We start from the raw sequence: 16618 nt of genomic DNA on the forward strand, positions 1-16618 counted from the left end.
TATCTATCTATCTTTCTATCTATTCATTGTTCAGAATTTTCTTCTTGCAATGTGGGGCCTATTTTCTTGTGCACCTTTCTTTTCCTAGAAAATACTTACATAATGTGTACATCACAGTACCGTTGCCTATAAACACTGGAACAAAAATGGAACTTTTGGCCACAGTAGCCAGTTAGTATTCATTTTACATTCTCCGATGTGAAGAGGTGCGATGAAAGAAGGAATCTGGCTGGTTGCTTTCTGCAAAAACTAATTGTTTGCTCTGGTTAGGTTTTTTAGCCCAATGCATCAATGTTATTAATATACACTTTGGGTCTGATGCTTGAAAACCCACAGAGGGAAGCAGTCCACTATGATAATAATATCTCATGGGATCACTTCCCAAATTGTGTCTGATTCATTATTCACTCGTGAATACATTTTTGCCTTTGGTTTACCTGCTAAAAGCTCCACGGACCTTAAAATACTGAAAAGTTTTAAAAGAATTAACACTTTTTATTAATATTTTAAATGGCCAGTCAGGATACACCAGCAGAATCCCCCCGTCACCACACCTACATAAAACACTTTTTTAATTGCTGTTGTATTATTAAAAAGTTAAAAGGTAAATACTTTCTTATGTCTCTCAAGGTCTTTGTTGATGAGATCTCTGCTCTTGAGTTCCTGGGTCTGCTGTGGCCATTAAATGTAAAAACAGAATATGCAAAGATACGTGGGAGCACCCAACACTCCCAAGTGGACAAGAACACAGTTGGGGATTATAGCAGGATGATCTCACTGCTGGGGATCCAAACTAGGTAATAAAATAATAAGCTAGGTCAACCCAGTCATCTTTAGCTATTAATAAAATATGACTTTTGGGTGGTTTTTCCTACTAATTACTTTTAATAATGACTTGGTTCTGAATGCATGGGGATACAGAGAAAGGCACCAAACACATTTAAATATTTCCTGATTTTCCAAAAATGTATTAAAAGATAAGTGCACTTTCAAAGATCAGGATCAGGAGCCTGGGCTTGATTACAAATCAGGATTAGCATATCCTCAGCAACAGCCCAATATCAGTTTGAGGATGCCTTTTATGGAAGTGGGCCATTCCCATAGTTAATCCAGCAGTGTCATGTCTTAATAAAATGCTGACAATTCCTGTAGAGGATGGGGAGGAGTGTTTAAGGATTTCAGAGATAAGCATTTGGTGATTCTTTTGCAAACTTTTTTCATTGATGCAGATCCCCTGCCTGTAGAGCGCTTAGAGCTCATGCCGACTGCCCTACACTACTGCGTAGATGGTTAGTTGATGTCACCTATCATACTCAGTAAACTTGCAGAGAACTCTGCTTTATTATTATTATTATCATCATTATTATTATTCATCATTTATATAGTGCCAATAGTTTGTGCAGGACTTTACAAAACTCTTGAAATGTCCATAGAACAGGCATGTAAAAAGCATTTTCTGTGCACACCCCTTTAGAGTCAATGTGTCTTTAAAGCTGCATTGGACATCCTAATCAAGAATTTTGCTTGTGGTAAGAGTACTCATCTTCCCCAGCAAAAGAAGCCAGGCCTCAAGCTGGAAAGACTCACTCCCCCTATGGAAATATAGCATGTGTAAGGGAGAGGGTTTCTGAGGGCTACAGACTAGAGTTCCACTCACAGCTGTCTCTCTGCTTCATATCTTCTGTCCTTCCTGTGTCACTGCACAGGTTAGCAGCTTTTGCAGTTCTTCTGTTGCTCCAGTTGTTGTAAAATAAATGTTTCAAGCAAAAGGGGGCATTCATCTCATCATGAATGTCAAGGCTGTAAATGTCTTTATTTGGACTCAAAAATTCTGCATGGAAACCATTAGGTCTGTCATGGTCTAACTTCATCAGGGTGACTTTCTGGCCTCTGTGGACATCAAAGATGTGCACTAACAACTCTCTATTTTTTATGGACAGTTGAAACTCAAAAGGCCCATTTGTATCCTGACCCTTTAGAAGTCAGCAGCCGGAGCCGGCTCATTTCATGGAGTATCTGGGCATTACCCTAGACCTCAAGCAAAAGTTTTTTCTTCCCCTGAAGAAACTTCAAACTCTCCTCTCCCAGACTCAAACTCTTCTGTTTAATAGACAACCAACTCAACATTTTTGCAAGAGAGTAATGAGGCTCATCATAGTCTCCTTCAAGGCAGTCTTGTTTGCCCAGTTCTACTTGAGACCCTTACAAATCAACATTCTGTCATTGTGGGGGAAAACAGTTCAGTCTCTGGACAAACCGATTTACCTGTTGTGGGAAATCTTGCCTTTTGATCTCTTGGAGGATCTTTGCAATGTATTCCAACCTGACAGGCTGGGGAAAGGTCCTAAATGCCTAGTCAGTGCAGGGGAACTGGGGGAATCCTGTCTGCCAATCAACATTCCAGACCTCTGAGCTATTTGGTTTAACAGCTATTTGGAGCTGTTGGGATGTACTACAACGTTTGGACATCCCAACTTGTGGGTCACCTGCTCATGATTCTGTCAGAAAAGACCACAACAGGGGCAAACATCAACCACAGGGAGGTGGAAAGAATTCTGTCTTGGGCAGAACTTCACGTCCATGTAAAACGTATAGGGTTCTATCTGTATACCAGCCCCCTAGCCCCATAGCAGTCAATGGAGCAACTGCACAGGTGTGGGTGTTGGATCAAGAAGCTAGCAAAGGGATGTAAACAATGCCGCATGCCTCAATCTGAGTTCTAGGTATTTATAGTGATTTGGGTGGGGAGGGTAGTCTAGACCTAATTAGCATAGTGGGGGCAAAACAGTAAGGAAACATTGTGGGAAAGTTTCCTTATCCTTTAAATTCAATCTGCCATCAGGCAATAACTCTGTAAGACACAAGACAGGTGTATATGGGACAATAATATCTACAGTATAGTTAGTTGCATAAATATTAGCTTTATATTTCATTTTAGAAAGCAATGTGTATCATGATCTAACCTGCTTTTAGTATTTCTAGACACAAAATTATAGTTTAAAGAAGGCCCAGTCACATTAATGTTTTATAGTATCATGTGGTTAAATGTGTGTTTTATTGCCACTAACCTCAATGCATGTATACGCATGAACTTTGGTGCGCTAACATTAATTTTACCCCTAAAAGCTACTACAGGAGAGGGCAATGCATACTTTGGCATACTTCATTGGAGATGCCATGTGTTTTGGAGTGCTGCCTTAGAAAAAAGAGTCATGTCAATTTTTTATGCATTAAGGTGCTCTGCCAGCACATTCAAAATTAATGGGTTGCCCATTAACCACTTGCTGACCGCGGTGTTTATACCCCCTTCCTGACCAGGCCATTTTTCAGTATTCAGCGCTATGGTACTTTGACTGACATTTATTCCGTCATGCAATGCTGTACTGAAATTCATTTTATACCATTTTTTGGGGACAGATAGAGCTTTCTTTTGGTGGTATTTAATCACCACTACAGGTTTGTTTTTTTTACTGTATAATAAAAAAAAGTACCGAAAATTTTGAAAAAAAAACCTGTTCTCCCTACGTTATGTTATAAAACATTTATTATTACCCAATTTTTTGGTAAAATATAAAAGACGGGGTCACGTCGGGTAAATAGACACCAAACATGTCAAGCTTTAAAATTGCGTGCCCCCGTTAAATAACAAAAAGCTACCATACTCAAAATTTACCATAGCCGACGCTTTAAAAGCTTTTACCGCTCATCAGTTTAGTGTTAGAAGTGATTGATGACCCTAGAATTATTGCTCTCATTCCGACGTTCGTGGGGATATGTAACATGTGCGGCACAATGGATGTAATCGGCGTTTTCGCACGTAGGCGGGCTTGACGCATGTTTGCGTGTGCATGTGGAGGCGGGGGACTTCAATTTTTTTTATGGCTTTGATATGTGATTTTGAATTTTTTTATTTATTTTTTGTAACAAATTTTTTTAAACCTTTTTTTTTCCACTGAACTTTATTGCTATCACATAGGGAGCAAACAAGCTCCCTATGTGATAGCCAATTTGCAGTGGCAGGTCCTCTTTATGGAGACATCAGGGGTCTTAAGACCCCTAATGTCACCTAGGGACCCCCAGAGAAGCTGATGAAACAGAGACCTGCTTCACCAGCTTCTCTCCGGTTTCTGTACATCCCTGCCTGCATTCAGAAGAGGAGAGGAGATCAAACGGCGCACGTGTACTGAGCTCCGTTTGATCTCCGGCCGCAGAGCTGCTGTGCTGGTCCCGGGAACAACAGAGCCCGGGATCGCCAACAGCGACGGAGTGGGGGGCCCGCACACCCGACCGGATATTACAAGCGATCGGGCGTCTCTACAGACGCCCGAATGCTTGTATGTAAACAGCCATTGCTGGCTGTTAACATTCAAAGCCGGTTTCCCGCTTGTGCGCGCCGCCTAGCGGCGGGCACAAGCTAAATGGGATAGGACGTCTAAAGACACCCACCCGCCCTCAAGAAGCCGTTGCCCGGCCGTTTAATTACAACGGCTGGACAGCAGGTAGTTAACATATTAACGCACAATAACACATTCATTAATGCAATACAGTAGAAAGTAGACACATGTTCCCCTAGTTTGGGGACTGCATCGAGGAGCACTAATCAACACATTTTGTTTGAGAAGAGGTTAAACTATCTTTATAAACAGTAGCGGTGAGGTTGTACACGATAGAGTTGAGGTTTACCAGGAAATTTACCCAGGCCTGTCTGTCCCTCACAGTGATGTCCATATGTCTGTCAAAAAAGTCCAAGTATCCCATCGCACTCCTGACTGGAAAATGCCCATGCAGCAGGGCGGGTGCAGCAGCAACAACGGATGCCTCCGTCAAAACTGTACAAAATAATAAAGTGACTGGCACTCCAAGTATTCAAATCAATAAGTTTATTGACCCAAGTGAAAACACCAGCTAGCAACGTTTCGGGACCATACGGCTCCTTCCTCAGGCAAACAGGACCATGTGGCCTGAGGAAGGGGCCCCATGGTCCCGAAAACGTTGCTAGAGGTGTTTTCACTTGGGCCAATAAACTTATTGACTTGAATACTTGGAGTGCCGGTGACTTTATTATTTTTTACATATGTCTGTCACAGTCTATAATTATCAATGTCTGACAATAGGCTCAGTTCTCAAAGCTTACACAATAGGAGATCGTTTAAAAAATAATATTTTCAGCTATATCCAAGGAAATTATAGTCACATGGCTGAAAATCGAGATCTTTAGCCACGTGTGTTAGTTTTGTGAATTAAGCCTAATGTCTCTTGGTCTGCATCTTACACTCTGTGGCTATTCATCATTGTGTCCATCAATTACTATAAGCTTGTTTGTGAGTTTTGGGGGTATTGTAAAGAATAACTTACCCGCAAAAAAATATTAAATGTTATGATTCATCATATAATCTATTAGGCTTTACAAATGAATTGCAATGGTTGCTAAACCTTTTGATGAATTTTATTTTATTTATGCATATTTTGCACACACACACACACACCCACACACACACACACACACATACACATATATAGATTTTTATTTATTTATTTTTTATTCTAATTCTTATTAGCTTATAGCCAGGACATTTCCCATTGATCTGTAGCGATATTTATATGTCCGTCATACCTGACATTATCACAGAAACCAAATACGTTGTATTTACTACAGTTAAATTGATTTAGATTTGTGAATTAGATAGTTTATACTATTGCTGCATGCAGATAACTGCACTTTAATGTAAATTGTTATGAGTATGTAAAGATAACACACATTGCTACTATTAAGTGTGCAAAATGACAGTATTTAAACATATCTTCTATATTGTAGGTCAGTTGGAGAAAGCTGCTGAGCATTATGAGGCATTCTATCATCTGACAGCAGGCCGGTTATGGAAGGATGAGACAGGCCGCACTCACAACTCACAGGCCTGTGAGAACCTCTGGAGAATATACACACTGCTATCAGAAAAAATGCTGGAGAACAGAGAATGGCAACAGGCCATCAAAACTCTAATAAAAGCACTTGATATGGCAAGAGAAGGTAGGTGGAAAATTACACCATCATATTTCCTTTTTTTTTTTTATGTACTTCTCATATTTTTGCCCATGAGTAAACTAAACGTTGTGAAATGCTTGTCTAGGTGATCATTTGCTTCCATTTCAGAGACAAATTTTGTCAATATATTAACTTTCTGTAAAGCAGGCTTCCTTGCATCACATTTGCAGGGACAAAAAGAAATAATGAGTCTGTATTTACATGCTTTGTATTTATATATCTATTTGTACATTTGTTTTGAACTTTGTTTATAAAACTAAACATTTTATTTTAATACATTATGTACATTTAATACTATTAATTAATAAATAATAATATTTCATAAAATATTTTAATCAACGTGATTGCTACGACAGCCAGTACCCCATGCCACCGGCTAAAGGAACCATGCCTGCCCTTGTTAGGAACCCTCTATTCTGTTGTTGTTGTTGTTTGCATTTACTACTATGTTCCTTAAATTAGAGCTATGTACTCCCATTGAATAAAATTGTAAGTGTATCTGTACGTACAATTTTCCCTCAGTTTTCTGAAAATCTCACAAGTACCTGCTGATCCTGCCAGCGATGACCACTTCATGCAGCTTGCTGTGATGGAGAGCAGTTTTTTCACTCTGAAGTAGGCTGTGCCTGCCTGCACTGAGTGCAGGAACAGCAGTACCAAATTTCAACAATAGGTGGCACTGCAGGTAAATATAGAAATACATTTTCTTTGTTTATTATAGTCAAGGCTGAATTTTTTTTTCTTTTTTGTTTATTAAGGGATACTGGATTGATTGACATTTGGGTTATGTTACTGCCAAAAGGATTTGTACACTAGCCATAAAAAAAAAGTAACCAGTATTACCAGTGTATTTCTTTCTTCGTGCTACTTGCTGCTGAGCTGGTTTCTTTGTGCAGCTATTTGAACCTGTTTATTTTCAGCAAAAGTTTGGAAGTTGTACCAAGACCCCACTGGACTAAAAACTGTGGCATCTGCCTGGAATATTATTTATAGGCACTGGGCTTTGCTTGTAACACTTTCCAGACCTCTTGGCTTAGCATTGGGAGCTACTATAAAATTAGTGGGACTGTTGGGTACTATTTTTAGCCCGGTTTTTCTGTTAGTTTCAATGAGAAGAGCTAAACCACAGAGAAATTGAGTGCTGTGTCACTAGGTGAAATTTTGCACTGTAACACCCCGCACTCTATTTCTGCCTTCGGTCGGTGGTAGCATCTTCCAGCTATTGCTCCTATTTGCAAGGGACATATTGTTCCAACCCAGTTAGTCCTAGCTGCCACCTACACCTCTGGACACCTCTGACCATTGGAACCTCTCCTGTTCCTACTAGTCAGTTCATGAGTACCCCAAGGGTTCACCTAATATACTCAAATTAAGTTGCTTCACACGTGGTGCATTTTGTCAGATGACAAATATAAGAGGAGCAGTTTGTCTGAATCAGGTCTCTCTGGCTTTGATCCATTAAAAAGAGATGGGTCTCCTATCAGTGAACATGCAGAGAACTCTTTGGTTGAAATGTTGGTCTGCAGAACAGGAATCTAAAAAGAGTTTGTTGAGCAACTCAAGGGTGAGCATCTCTTCATAGCTGCTTCAGACACCCTCATCAGAAATGTTACTGGAGATGACAGTAATCATCTATCCCAAAGGGAAGGCCTAGGCCTCAAGCAAAGAACAAAAATCCCTCATTTGATGTAAAAAAGGAGTTCCTTTTGTTACCCCCAGGCATCAGCCTCTATGACAAAACCTAAGCCAAGAGCCCAGTTTCACTGCAAAATCTGGGCCCCGAAATTACCCAAACCAGCAGACAAGTCCTTTTCGACGTGAAGGAGCATCCCCACTTTCTAAAGTGGGGGGACATATGTTAGCCTTTGCAGACATTTGGACAAACAACATCTCAGATGCTTGGGCATGGGAAGTGGTTTTAATAGGCTACATGCTAGAATTTCACTCTCAACCCCCTCCTCGCTTCATGTCTTTCTATGTGAGATTAGCAGACCTCCATGCAGGCTTTGTATCTTTTCTGGAACCTGGGGTTATTGCCCCAGTTCCTCTTTCAGAAAGGTTTTAAGAATTGTATTTTATTTCAGTCTTTTCACAGTTCCAAATCAAAAAAGAGGTTTACGCTCCATTTTGGATTTCAAGACCCTAAATGCCTTCATTCAGTCCAGAAAATTCAGTGTGGTATCCACCAAGTCTGCATAGCCTCCCCTCATGAGGGAGACTTTGTGGCCTCTGTAGATATCAAGGATGCATACTTGCATGTCCCCATTTTTCCAGTGCATCAGTGATTTCTGTGTCTTGCTGTGCATCCTCAACACTTCCAGTTTGTGGCCCTGCCATTCCGTCTTTCTTCCACATCATGTGTATTCACCAAGGTTCTAGCCCCTGTTCTTGCCTTGCTACACTCCCAGGACATCCTCGTTATGGGATATATGGATGACCTCCTGTTGAGGGATCTGTCAGCAGAGACCCTGGCCAACAATGTGGAAATGATAATTCAGACCTTAAAAAGATTTGGTTGGATCCTGAACTTTCAGAAGTCTGCAATGGGGCCAATCCATCACTCGAAGTATCTGGGTCTGTTCCTTGACACAATGCAAGCCATAATTTTTCTTCCAGGAGGGAATCTTTGAACTCTTCATTCTCAGACTTAGACCCTTTTTTCCAAGAGTTATTCTTACTCTTCGCTTTTGAATGAGTGTCATGGGACTGATGGTAGCCTCCTTAGAGGCAGTCTGGTTTGCCCAGATTCCCCCTTGACTGCTTGACAAATCGCCTGATACCAAAGACCAGGTTGTCTTTAGCCTGTTGGCTCAGGGATCTAGCTCTGGAGTTGAGAAAATAGTTATTTTTAATCCTTTAGAAGATTATCACAAAGGATGCCAGCCTCACAGGCTGGGGAAAAATCCTTGGACTTGGACGTTGGAGGAATCTGAACTTCCAAAAAACATTCTGGAGCTTCAAGCAATTTGGTTTTCTTTACAACTGTGGATATCTCAACTGGAGGGTCTCCCAACCAGAATGCAGTGGGACAAAGCCACAGCAGTTGTGTACATCAACCATCAAAGAGGAAACAGAAGTCTTGCTGTAGAAAAGATTTTGTCCCGGCAGACTTTCACACTCCAGCCTTGTCCACCATTCACATTCCAGGCATTTACGACTGGCAGGCAGACTTCCTCAGTCAGCAATGCCTGGACACAGGGGAGTGGTCCCTACAACCAAAAGTTTTCCAGATCCTGTTCCACAGGTAGCAGATGCCACATGTAGACCTTCTAGGCTTTATATTCGACCACAAACTGGTTTATCTCCAGGTACAGAGATCCTTTGGTGGAAGCTGTGGACACTGTGGTGGCTCCATGGGACCAGTACGACCTTATCATTATTTTCCTCTCCTGAAACTTCTTCCTCATCTGCTCTGCAAGATTGAATTGGTGGTATTCCAGTGGTTCTCATAGCTCTGGCTGGGCCAGGTGGATGTGTCCTCTGACCAGATCAGACTAATGGCAGATGCTCCATGGACCCTTCAAAATCAATTACATCTTCTGTCCCAAGGGCCGATTTACCATCCTGCCTCTCATAGTTGGTAATCCCCTTGATGTTAAAAGCTAGGAAGTCTGCTTTCTGTAAGTTCTACCATCACATGGAAGGCATGCTTTGCTTGGTGTGAGAAAAGACACTTTCATCCCAAAAAACACACTGTGGGACGAATCCTGACCTTTTTACAATCAGACCTGGATCAACAACTGGCTCTAAGTACTATTAAAGGTCAGATCTCAGCACTTGCAATCTTGGTCCACTTAAAAAAAGACCCTTAAACCTATCAGGGTTATCCCCCTCTCCACACTCACTGACATGATTTACTTGTTGCTATCACCTTTGGGAGAACTGTTTTTGAACTGTTGGCCTACTCCAGTGAGAACTTTTCTGGTCTTGCACAAGGTCAAACTGGTTCCAATGTGGTCTTAGCTTTTCTCCATAACTAGTACATTGTCCTCCCATCCCTCTGCCGCAGTACATCAGAAGGAGGTTTTTCTCTATTGTCTGGATGTAGTTTAAGCTGTGCGAGTCTACCTCAAAGCCGCTGCCTTCATTAGAAAAACTGACTCCTTTTTTGTCATCCCTGATGGTTCCAGTAAATGGGAGCCATCTTCTCATTTTACCACTTCTCGGTGGCATAGACAAATCATCATTTAAGCTTATCTTAAGGATGTTTCACCCTTTCCTGTCAAGGCACACTCTACTAAATTTATGAGTGCTTCTTGGGCTTTTTTTCACCAGTCAACTGTTTCCCTGATTTGCAAGGCTGCCACCTTATCTTCTGCTCACACATTCTCTGCAGGCAGTCCACAGTTTTTTTTAGTTTGGCTTGCTAGACTTTTGTTTTGTGTTGCACACTGCTTTCGGACATCCTAAATGTTACTTAATCCTGTGTCTCAATGAATGAAAAAGAAAACAGGACTTTTGCACTCACCATAAATTATTTTATTCAAGTTTAGTGAGTGACACAGGTCCCACTCCTCTGTGTTTAAAGGAGAACTATGGGGTTAGGGCTTTTCCCCATAGTCCTAGCGTCCTCCCGTCACCCTAAGCTCAGTATACCGAGAGCTACAGCTCGTGGTATACTGAGACGCTGCATCTGAAGCGGATCCCGACAATTGTGTCTGGATCCGCCCAGCTGCGTGAGTGACAGCTGGCTGTACCCGCCCCCTTCCCTGTCCGTTCCACCAGTCAGCGCTGGAGGATCGGAGGGGGGAATCCAGCCCCTCCCCTGTCACGGCAGAGAGCCGTGACAGGATCGAGAAGTGAGCGAACGCCGGTATGTGTTCGCTCACTTCCCGATCTACTGAGCCGACCTGTGACAGTCTCATGGTCACAGGTCGGCTAGAACTATGAGGTGAGTGAAAGGCACTCACCTCATAGTTCTACTTTAAACACTTATTCTCAGCACTGCTTTGTTACAGAACAAAAGGCATGCTGGTAGTGGGAGGGGCTATACCACAATTTGTTTGTTTTGCCAGTTTCCAAGCCCCCCCCCCCCCCCCCGTAGGCAGCAGTATGACCCATATCGATAGGCTGGATCACTGTACCTTGCACTTCCTTATCCCCTTCAGGGGTGAATCCTTCCTTGATTTTATTTAGGGAAGAGGAGTTCCCAGCCACTATGGCTATGAGTTTATGAGAAAAAAAATGAGGAAGGTAGGCTCTGGGGGTTTACAGAGCGGGTTGGATTAGCGAGCTGAAGAGATGTAGGTCTTCCACAGAGCCTCCAATGGTGAGGATGATTGCACTACCAGACACCTTCCAGGTGCGGCCCTCTAGCACATTCATACAGACACAGAAAACTGGTTGCAGCACCGAGGTTCTAGATACAAAAGCAGGCAGAGTTGAAACCTGTACACAGACAGCAGTTCTGGATGCCGAGGGATACTAAGGTAGAAGTCCAAACAATAGTGTGATCGGAACACTGGTGAACAAAAGAGTGTCAGCAACAACACGGCAAACCGGAAATCTCCTGAGAGCGAGGCTGCGTAGAACAAGCACCTACACAGGAGGAGGACAGACTCACAGGTAAGCACAGGTGCAAGAGCTCACTGAAGGAGATAATAACAATTCACTTGCTGGATGTGCAGGATCTCACTGGGGCACAAAGGACACACAGGAAACAAAGCAGGTAAGTAGCAGGGATCCAGCGATACACAGGGGGTCTGGCCAAGTGTAAAGACTCGTTGCTCAAACGCAGAGCAACAAGTAAGCAGGTCTTTTAACACAGAGGATTGGCAGGAATCTGAGCACCTCGGACAGGAGGCAAAACCCAGCGCCAGATCATATCATAGGGAAGTGTGACATCGGGCTGCAATCGTGTTTCCACACCAGATTCTCTGAATTACCGGGGGATGTTGTTGCTTCTGAACAGTCAACCAAGCATTATCATTAGGACTGTGCCCTATCTTTATTTGAGGAGTTGGTACAAGAGAAGCCTCAGTCTGCAGACATAACGTCAAAACTTAAAGATACAATTTTAGTCCTTATTGCTGCAGTCCGCACATGCCTTGACCTGGAACTCTCTGTGTCAGCTGTGCCTAACATTATTACCCTGGTCTCCAGCCTCTTATGACTTTTTCAGTGTATTACTTATTGTAACTGGTCTTGTATAGTGATTGGCCTAATCCAAATAGAGCTTTTGCTCCTCCTTAATGTGTTTTGCCAGCAATATCCTATGGGAAAAGAATTCCTAAATAAGTGGACTGTTCCTGTACTGGACCTGGCCATTTCTTGTCTTAACAAAACTTTAACTATCCCTGTGGAAGACATCCCCTAGAAGCCCTCTCTAAGGCCTTGTTCTCCCTCACAGGCCCTGCTCTACAACTTGCCATTGCAACCGTGTCCATCCGCTAGACCTCTGAGCCATCTGATCCAAGACAGATCCTGTCCCTGAGTCCTGAATCTATCATAATGGATCTTTTTGCACTGTCCTTTATTGTGTTCATGGGCTACCAAATTAGATGTCAAGTATCCAGAATTGGCCTCCTCGTGATACACATGAGAATATCACTTTGGCTCAAATGTTCACCTGTGGAGCATCAGTACAAGAAATGCCTTTTGTATGTGTGTGTACAACTCCATCAAGGAGGTCACAGGAGAAAAAATACCCAGAAAAAGAAAGGAAACCACCATCTGGGAACCCCTGTACTCCTAAGGCTAAGAAGAGTTCCTTTTGTTTCTCTCTGGAAGTCAGAAACATAAGGGGGCACCCCACTTGTCAGAGTGGGGGGGACATCTTGTGGTCATCTTGTCCCAGGATATTCCAGGCATTTGGGTCCAGCCGGTTGTATTCCAAGCCTACCAACTGAAATCTAGTTTTTTTCCTCCACCCTCCTTCATGTCAAACGTCCCAACATCCTTGCAAATATTAGAAGACTTTTGCACTCCTTAACAAACCTCATTTTTTCAAAGAGTCATAGCTATATTCCTGGAAATGGACAGGTTTCAGGGTTTCTATTTACACCTGTTCTACTTTGTCTTCTATCTTTCAACTACTGTTTACCTATAAAAGCAAAAGATTTCCCAGCACACTTACCACCTAGCCTGCAAAAAAAAAAAACTGTGTAAAGCCCTTCCATGTGCGCCTTACTTTAAATCTAGTTATGAATTGATGAGTGCTCTAGCCATTTGTTTTGTTTAGTTACTTTTTTATCTATGTTCAAACATTCTCCCTATAGCCCTGCTTCATCAACCTCTGTAGCAGGTCATTATAAAAAAACAGTATAAAATACTTTAGTAAAATATATATATCATATCAATGGTATTTTTTTAACATCCAAACCTAATGGTGGACTACAGCTTAATGCTAGCAGTGTAAGTACCTGAATTTGACTTGTTTTTTGTGGTTTTGGTGACAGAGAGCTGAGTATATTAGTGTGCTGCTTGTCCTTTCCTTTTCCAGGCACAGGGTGGGGAAGGGGGAGACATGTAAGTAAAAGTAAAACCGCAGCACAGAACAATCAGGTCCCCTCCCCTTTTAAGCAGGGCTGTGCCATATTGACAGAGTTATGTAAATGTCAGGACTGAATGAACAGAAATACAAATCCTTTGGCATCTGTCGGCATTGCCAGTCTTGTGGGACTTGAAAAAGAGTCTAAGAAAAGCATTATCAATTGCTAAGCTTAATTCTTTTAGTACTCAAATATCGATGCTTGATGTAACAGTTATCTGTCTTTGTTTTCTTTGGGCATAACTGGATAACAGATATCTGGCATTGGACAGTTTGTTAAGATATATGGATTTGGGAGTTTAGCTTTTTCTTTATCCTCTACAATAATAGTTTTCTGAAAAATACAGTAGAAAGTGAAAAAACAAAAACAATGGAAGAAGAACAAGAAAAAGAGAGAAAGACAAAAATAAGAAATCCTTCATTGACTTATAAGCCTTTAGATGATCCAAGGAAATATCTACAATATATTGTATTTATTGATAGTGATAGAAATAATGATATATTATCTATATATAGAAAGTAGGTATAGAGGCACTCATGGGCCTTGCAGCGGAGATAACTTAAAGCATCAATGTTTTATTGTCAACAATTTAACAGAGCGCAGTCCATCTTTATCATACAGTATATATGTGTGTAAATCATATACTGTATATTGTATGCCTATTAATTCTGCTGTCTTAATTGACCTGGACATGCTGGAATGTTTTTGGGCCTTGTAAAACACACGAAACCGATACTGGAAAAGAACAAAAGGAGTATAATAGGTTTCAATATTGCCTTTTAGATTATTCCAGATTATACCAGTTACATCTAATAGATTTGAAATCTTCTAAAGATTATTTGCAGTGGGGATTAGCTAATTTCAAAAGATTATGTAATGTGCAATTTTAAGCCAAAATTATGTAATATGATCACTGAGTTGGGGACAATAAGGGTCAAAATTTTGGACATAGAGATTTTGTCCTAAGGATTGAAATAATGTAGAAATTCTCAGGGAAATAAATTTGGAAAAGCTGTAAATTGTGTTCAGTTAAACATCGTCAAACAGTAAACATTGATATCTAGTTGTGCCACATTAAAGGCTTTAATGGTGGCGTCTGGCCTTAAAAGTTTAGCTAGAGGCTCTAAAGCTAAGATAAAGGGATGGAGAAGAGGGGCACCTTGTCTGGTGCCCCTACAAATGAGTATGTCCTTGAACTGGAAGCCTTTAACAGTGAATTTGGCTCTAGGGAAAGAGTAAATTGCTTTTAAGGATGTAAGGCATTTTTTACCAAAGCTGAATCTCTGAGGTACATAAAATAAATAATCCCAGGATAAGGTGTCGAAGGCTTTGTTAAGGTCAAGAGCTATGAGCACAGCCTTTTACTCAGACCGACCATGCCTATTTGAATGGAAAGCCACAAGGTCTTGCATGCTGATATTATTTTGATTTTTAAATGCTTTTGTTAATGATCAATAAAAGGATAATGTGTGAATTTAGAGAATTGCAGGGGATTTTAGGAAATTATAGCATCAAAAGGTCAAGAAGGTAGGAAGGTGAGCATTCAAGCATTTTGTTGTCACACTAATAAGGTTTCAAACTTGCCATACCGTATAAAATTGGTATCACATTTTGTGGATATCAGTCTAAAGCTTGTTCAAATGCACTGTCAGTTTGCATAATGCTCTTAGGTTTTCTTTTATATATTTTTCCACGGTTTAGAGCGTTTGTTCATTTAAGATTAAATGTTTGTTACATGTTTTATTACTTTGAGCAGTGAGGACAGTGTAATATTCTATCATAGTGACTTTGTGGGCTGCCTTGTTATTGACAGGATGGATAAAAACTGAGGAATTTCCATGAAACAAATGTTAAATGTTTTAGTCTATTTCATAAAATTAAGGTAGGATGAATTTAACAGTAACACGCTGATTCGTAAATCTTCTGCCCTGTGTATAGCTGGGTGGATGTTGTTCACACAGCAATACCGCCACTAGATAGAGCTGGTGAGTGCCATCGAGTTGTGGTAGTGCTGTGCAAATGACATTCACCCAAAAGCGTTTCTTTTTAATATACTAGGGGAAAAAAAAAGTGTTTCTTGCAGAGCAGAATTTCTTGTTTTAATAATAATATGTCACTTTAAAATGAAAACCTTTGGATTACTATAGTGAAGGTTTAAGAACCTGGACATTGTAAGGTGGAATTTTATAGGGTTCAGTAGAAGTATTGGTACCCGTTGTGTTAATGTGGCATACGAAATCCTAATAGGTATATAAGATTAAGTAAAGTAGAGTTATCTGGTTGGGGCAGTCCACTGGAGGAATTGGGGGAGTGGAAGAAAATTAACAAAGGAGAAGAAAAAGGAGGATAATGTTTACGGACATCATTGCTGTTGGGAAGACAATTGAGACCTGTAAAGTAACATGTATATGAAATTTGAAAAATAACTATTTTCATATTTCTAGCTAACTTTCATATCATCTCTTTTTTTCAGCTCATGATAAAAAATTGGAAGGAGGAGCTGCTTATAGACTGGGGATGGCACATATTTCGTCTGGAAATCCCCAGACTGCTATGAAAGTAAGTATTATGTGTTAATACCCTAGGTTCTTTCCATCTATGCAGGAAGGAACCAAGCTACAGCCTTGTAGGGCAATCACATTAACTAGGAATTGACCTTAACCCTTGTTTATACACTTGTTAAACACTTTATTAAGTGTACTTATCTAGTGCATGTCTGGACCCTCTTTTACCTTTAGAACAGTCCGGATTCTTTGCAGTGTAAAAGCATTCCTTAGGTATTTATTCAATGCCACATAAGAAGCTGAGATTCCTTAGGCCAGGCTATCCCATGCCCTCTATAGGCTTATTTCCTGTTTTTAGCTCAAACAAGTGGATGCCATCAATGTTTTCTGCTGCTGTAGTCCATATTTTTTATGGTTCTAAGTGTTGTGCTTAGAGAAATGCCTTTATTTACACCAGTGCTGTAAATAGTGGAATATTGAGCAGCATTGCAGGCTCTGTCAGTTTGAACACGTTGACCATAATACATTATTTTACATGCACAAGAGGTTTTCGTGCACAGAACTACCTCTTACTAGATGTT

The 16618-nt window shown here is 41.0% G+C and overlaps 1 protein-coding gene across 1 annotated transcript in view; it reads left to right on the forward strand.

Moving 5' to 3' along the window:
- The window catches only part of TTC29 (tetratricopeptide repeat domain 29), a 178052-nt gene that overhangs the window by 55041 nt on the left and 106393 nt on the right, over positions 1–16618 (forward strand). The window contains exons 5-6 of the mRNA XM_018552971.1: positions 5816–6028; positions 16007–16092. Of these exons, the coding sequence (XP_018408473.1) occupies positions 5816–6028; positions 16007–16092 (299 nt within the window). The remainder of the gene's footprint in view (positions 1–5815; positions 6029–16006; positions 16093–16618) is intronic.

The sequence above is a fragment of the Nanorana parkeri genome, unplaced genomic scaffold (assembly GCF_000935625.1).
Source record: "Nanorana parkeri isolate BGI_ZX_2015 unplaced genomic scaffold, ASM93562v1 scaffold104, whole genome shotgun sequence".
Lineage (NCBI taxonomy): Eukaryota > Metazoa > Chordata > Amphibia > Anura > Dicroglossidae > Nanorana > Nanorana parkeri.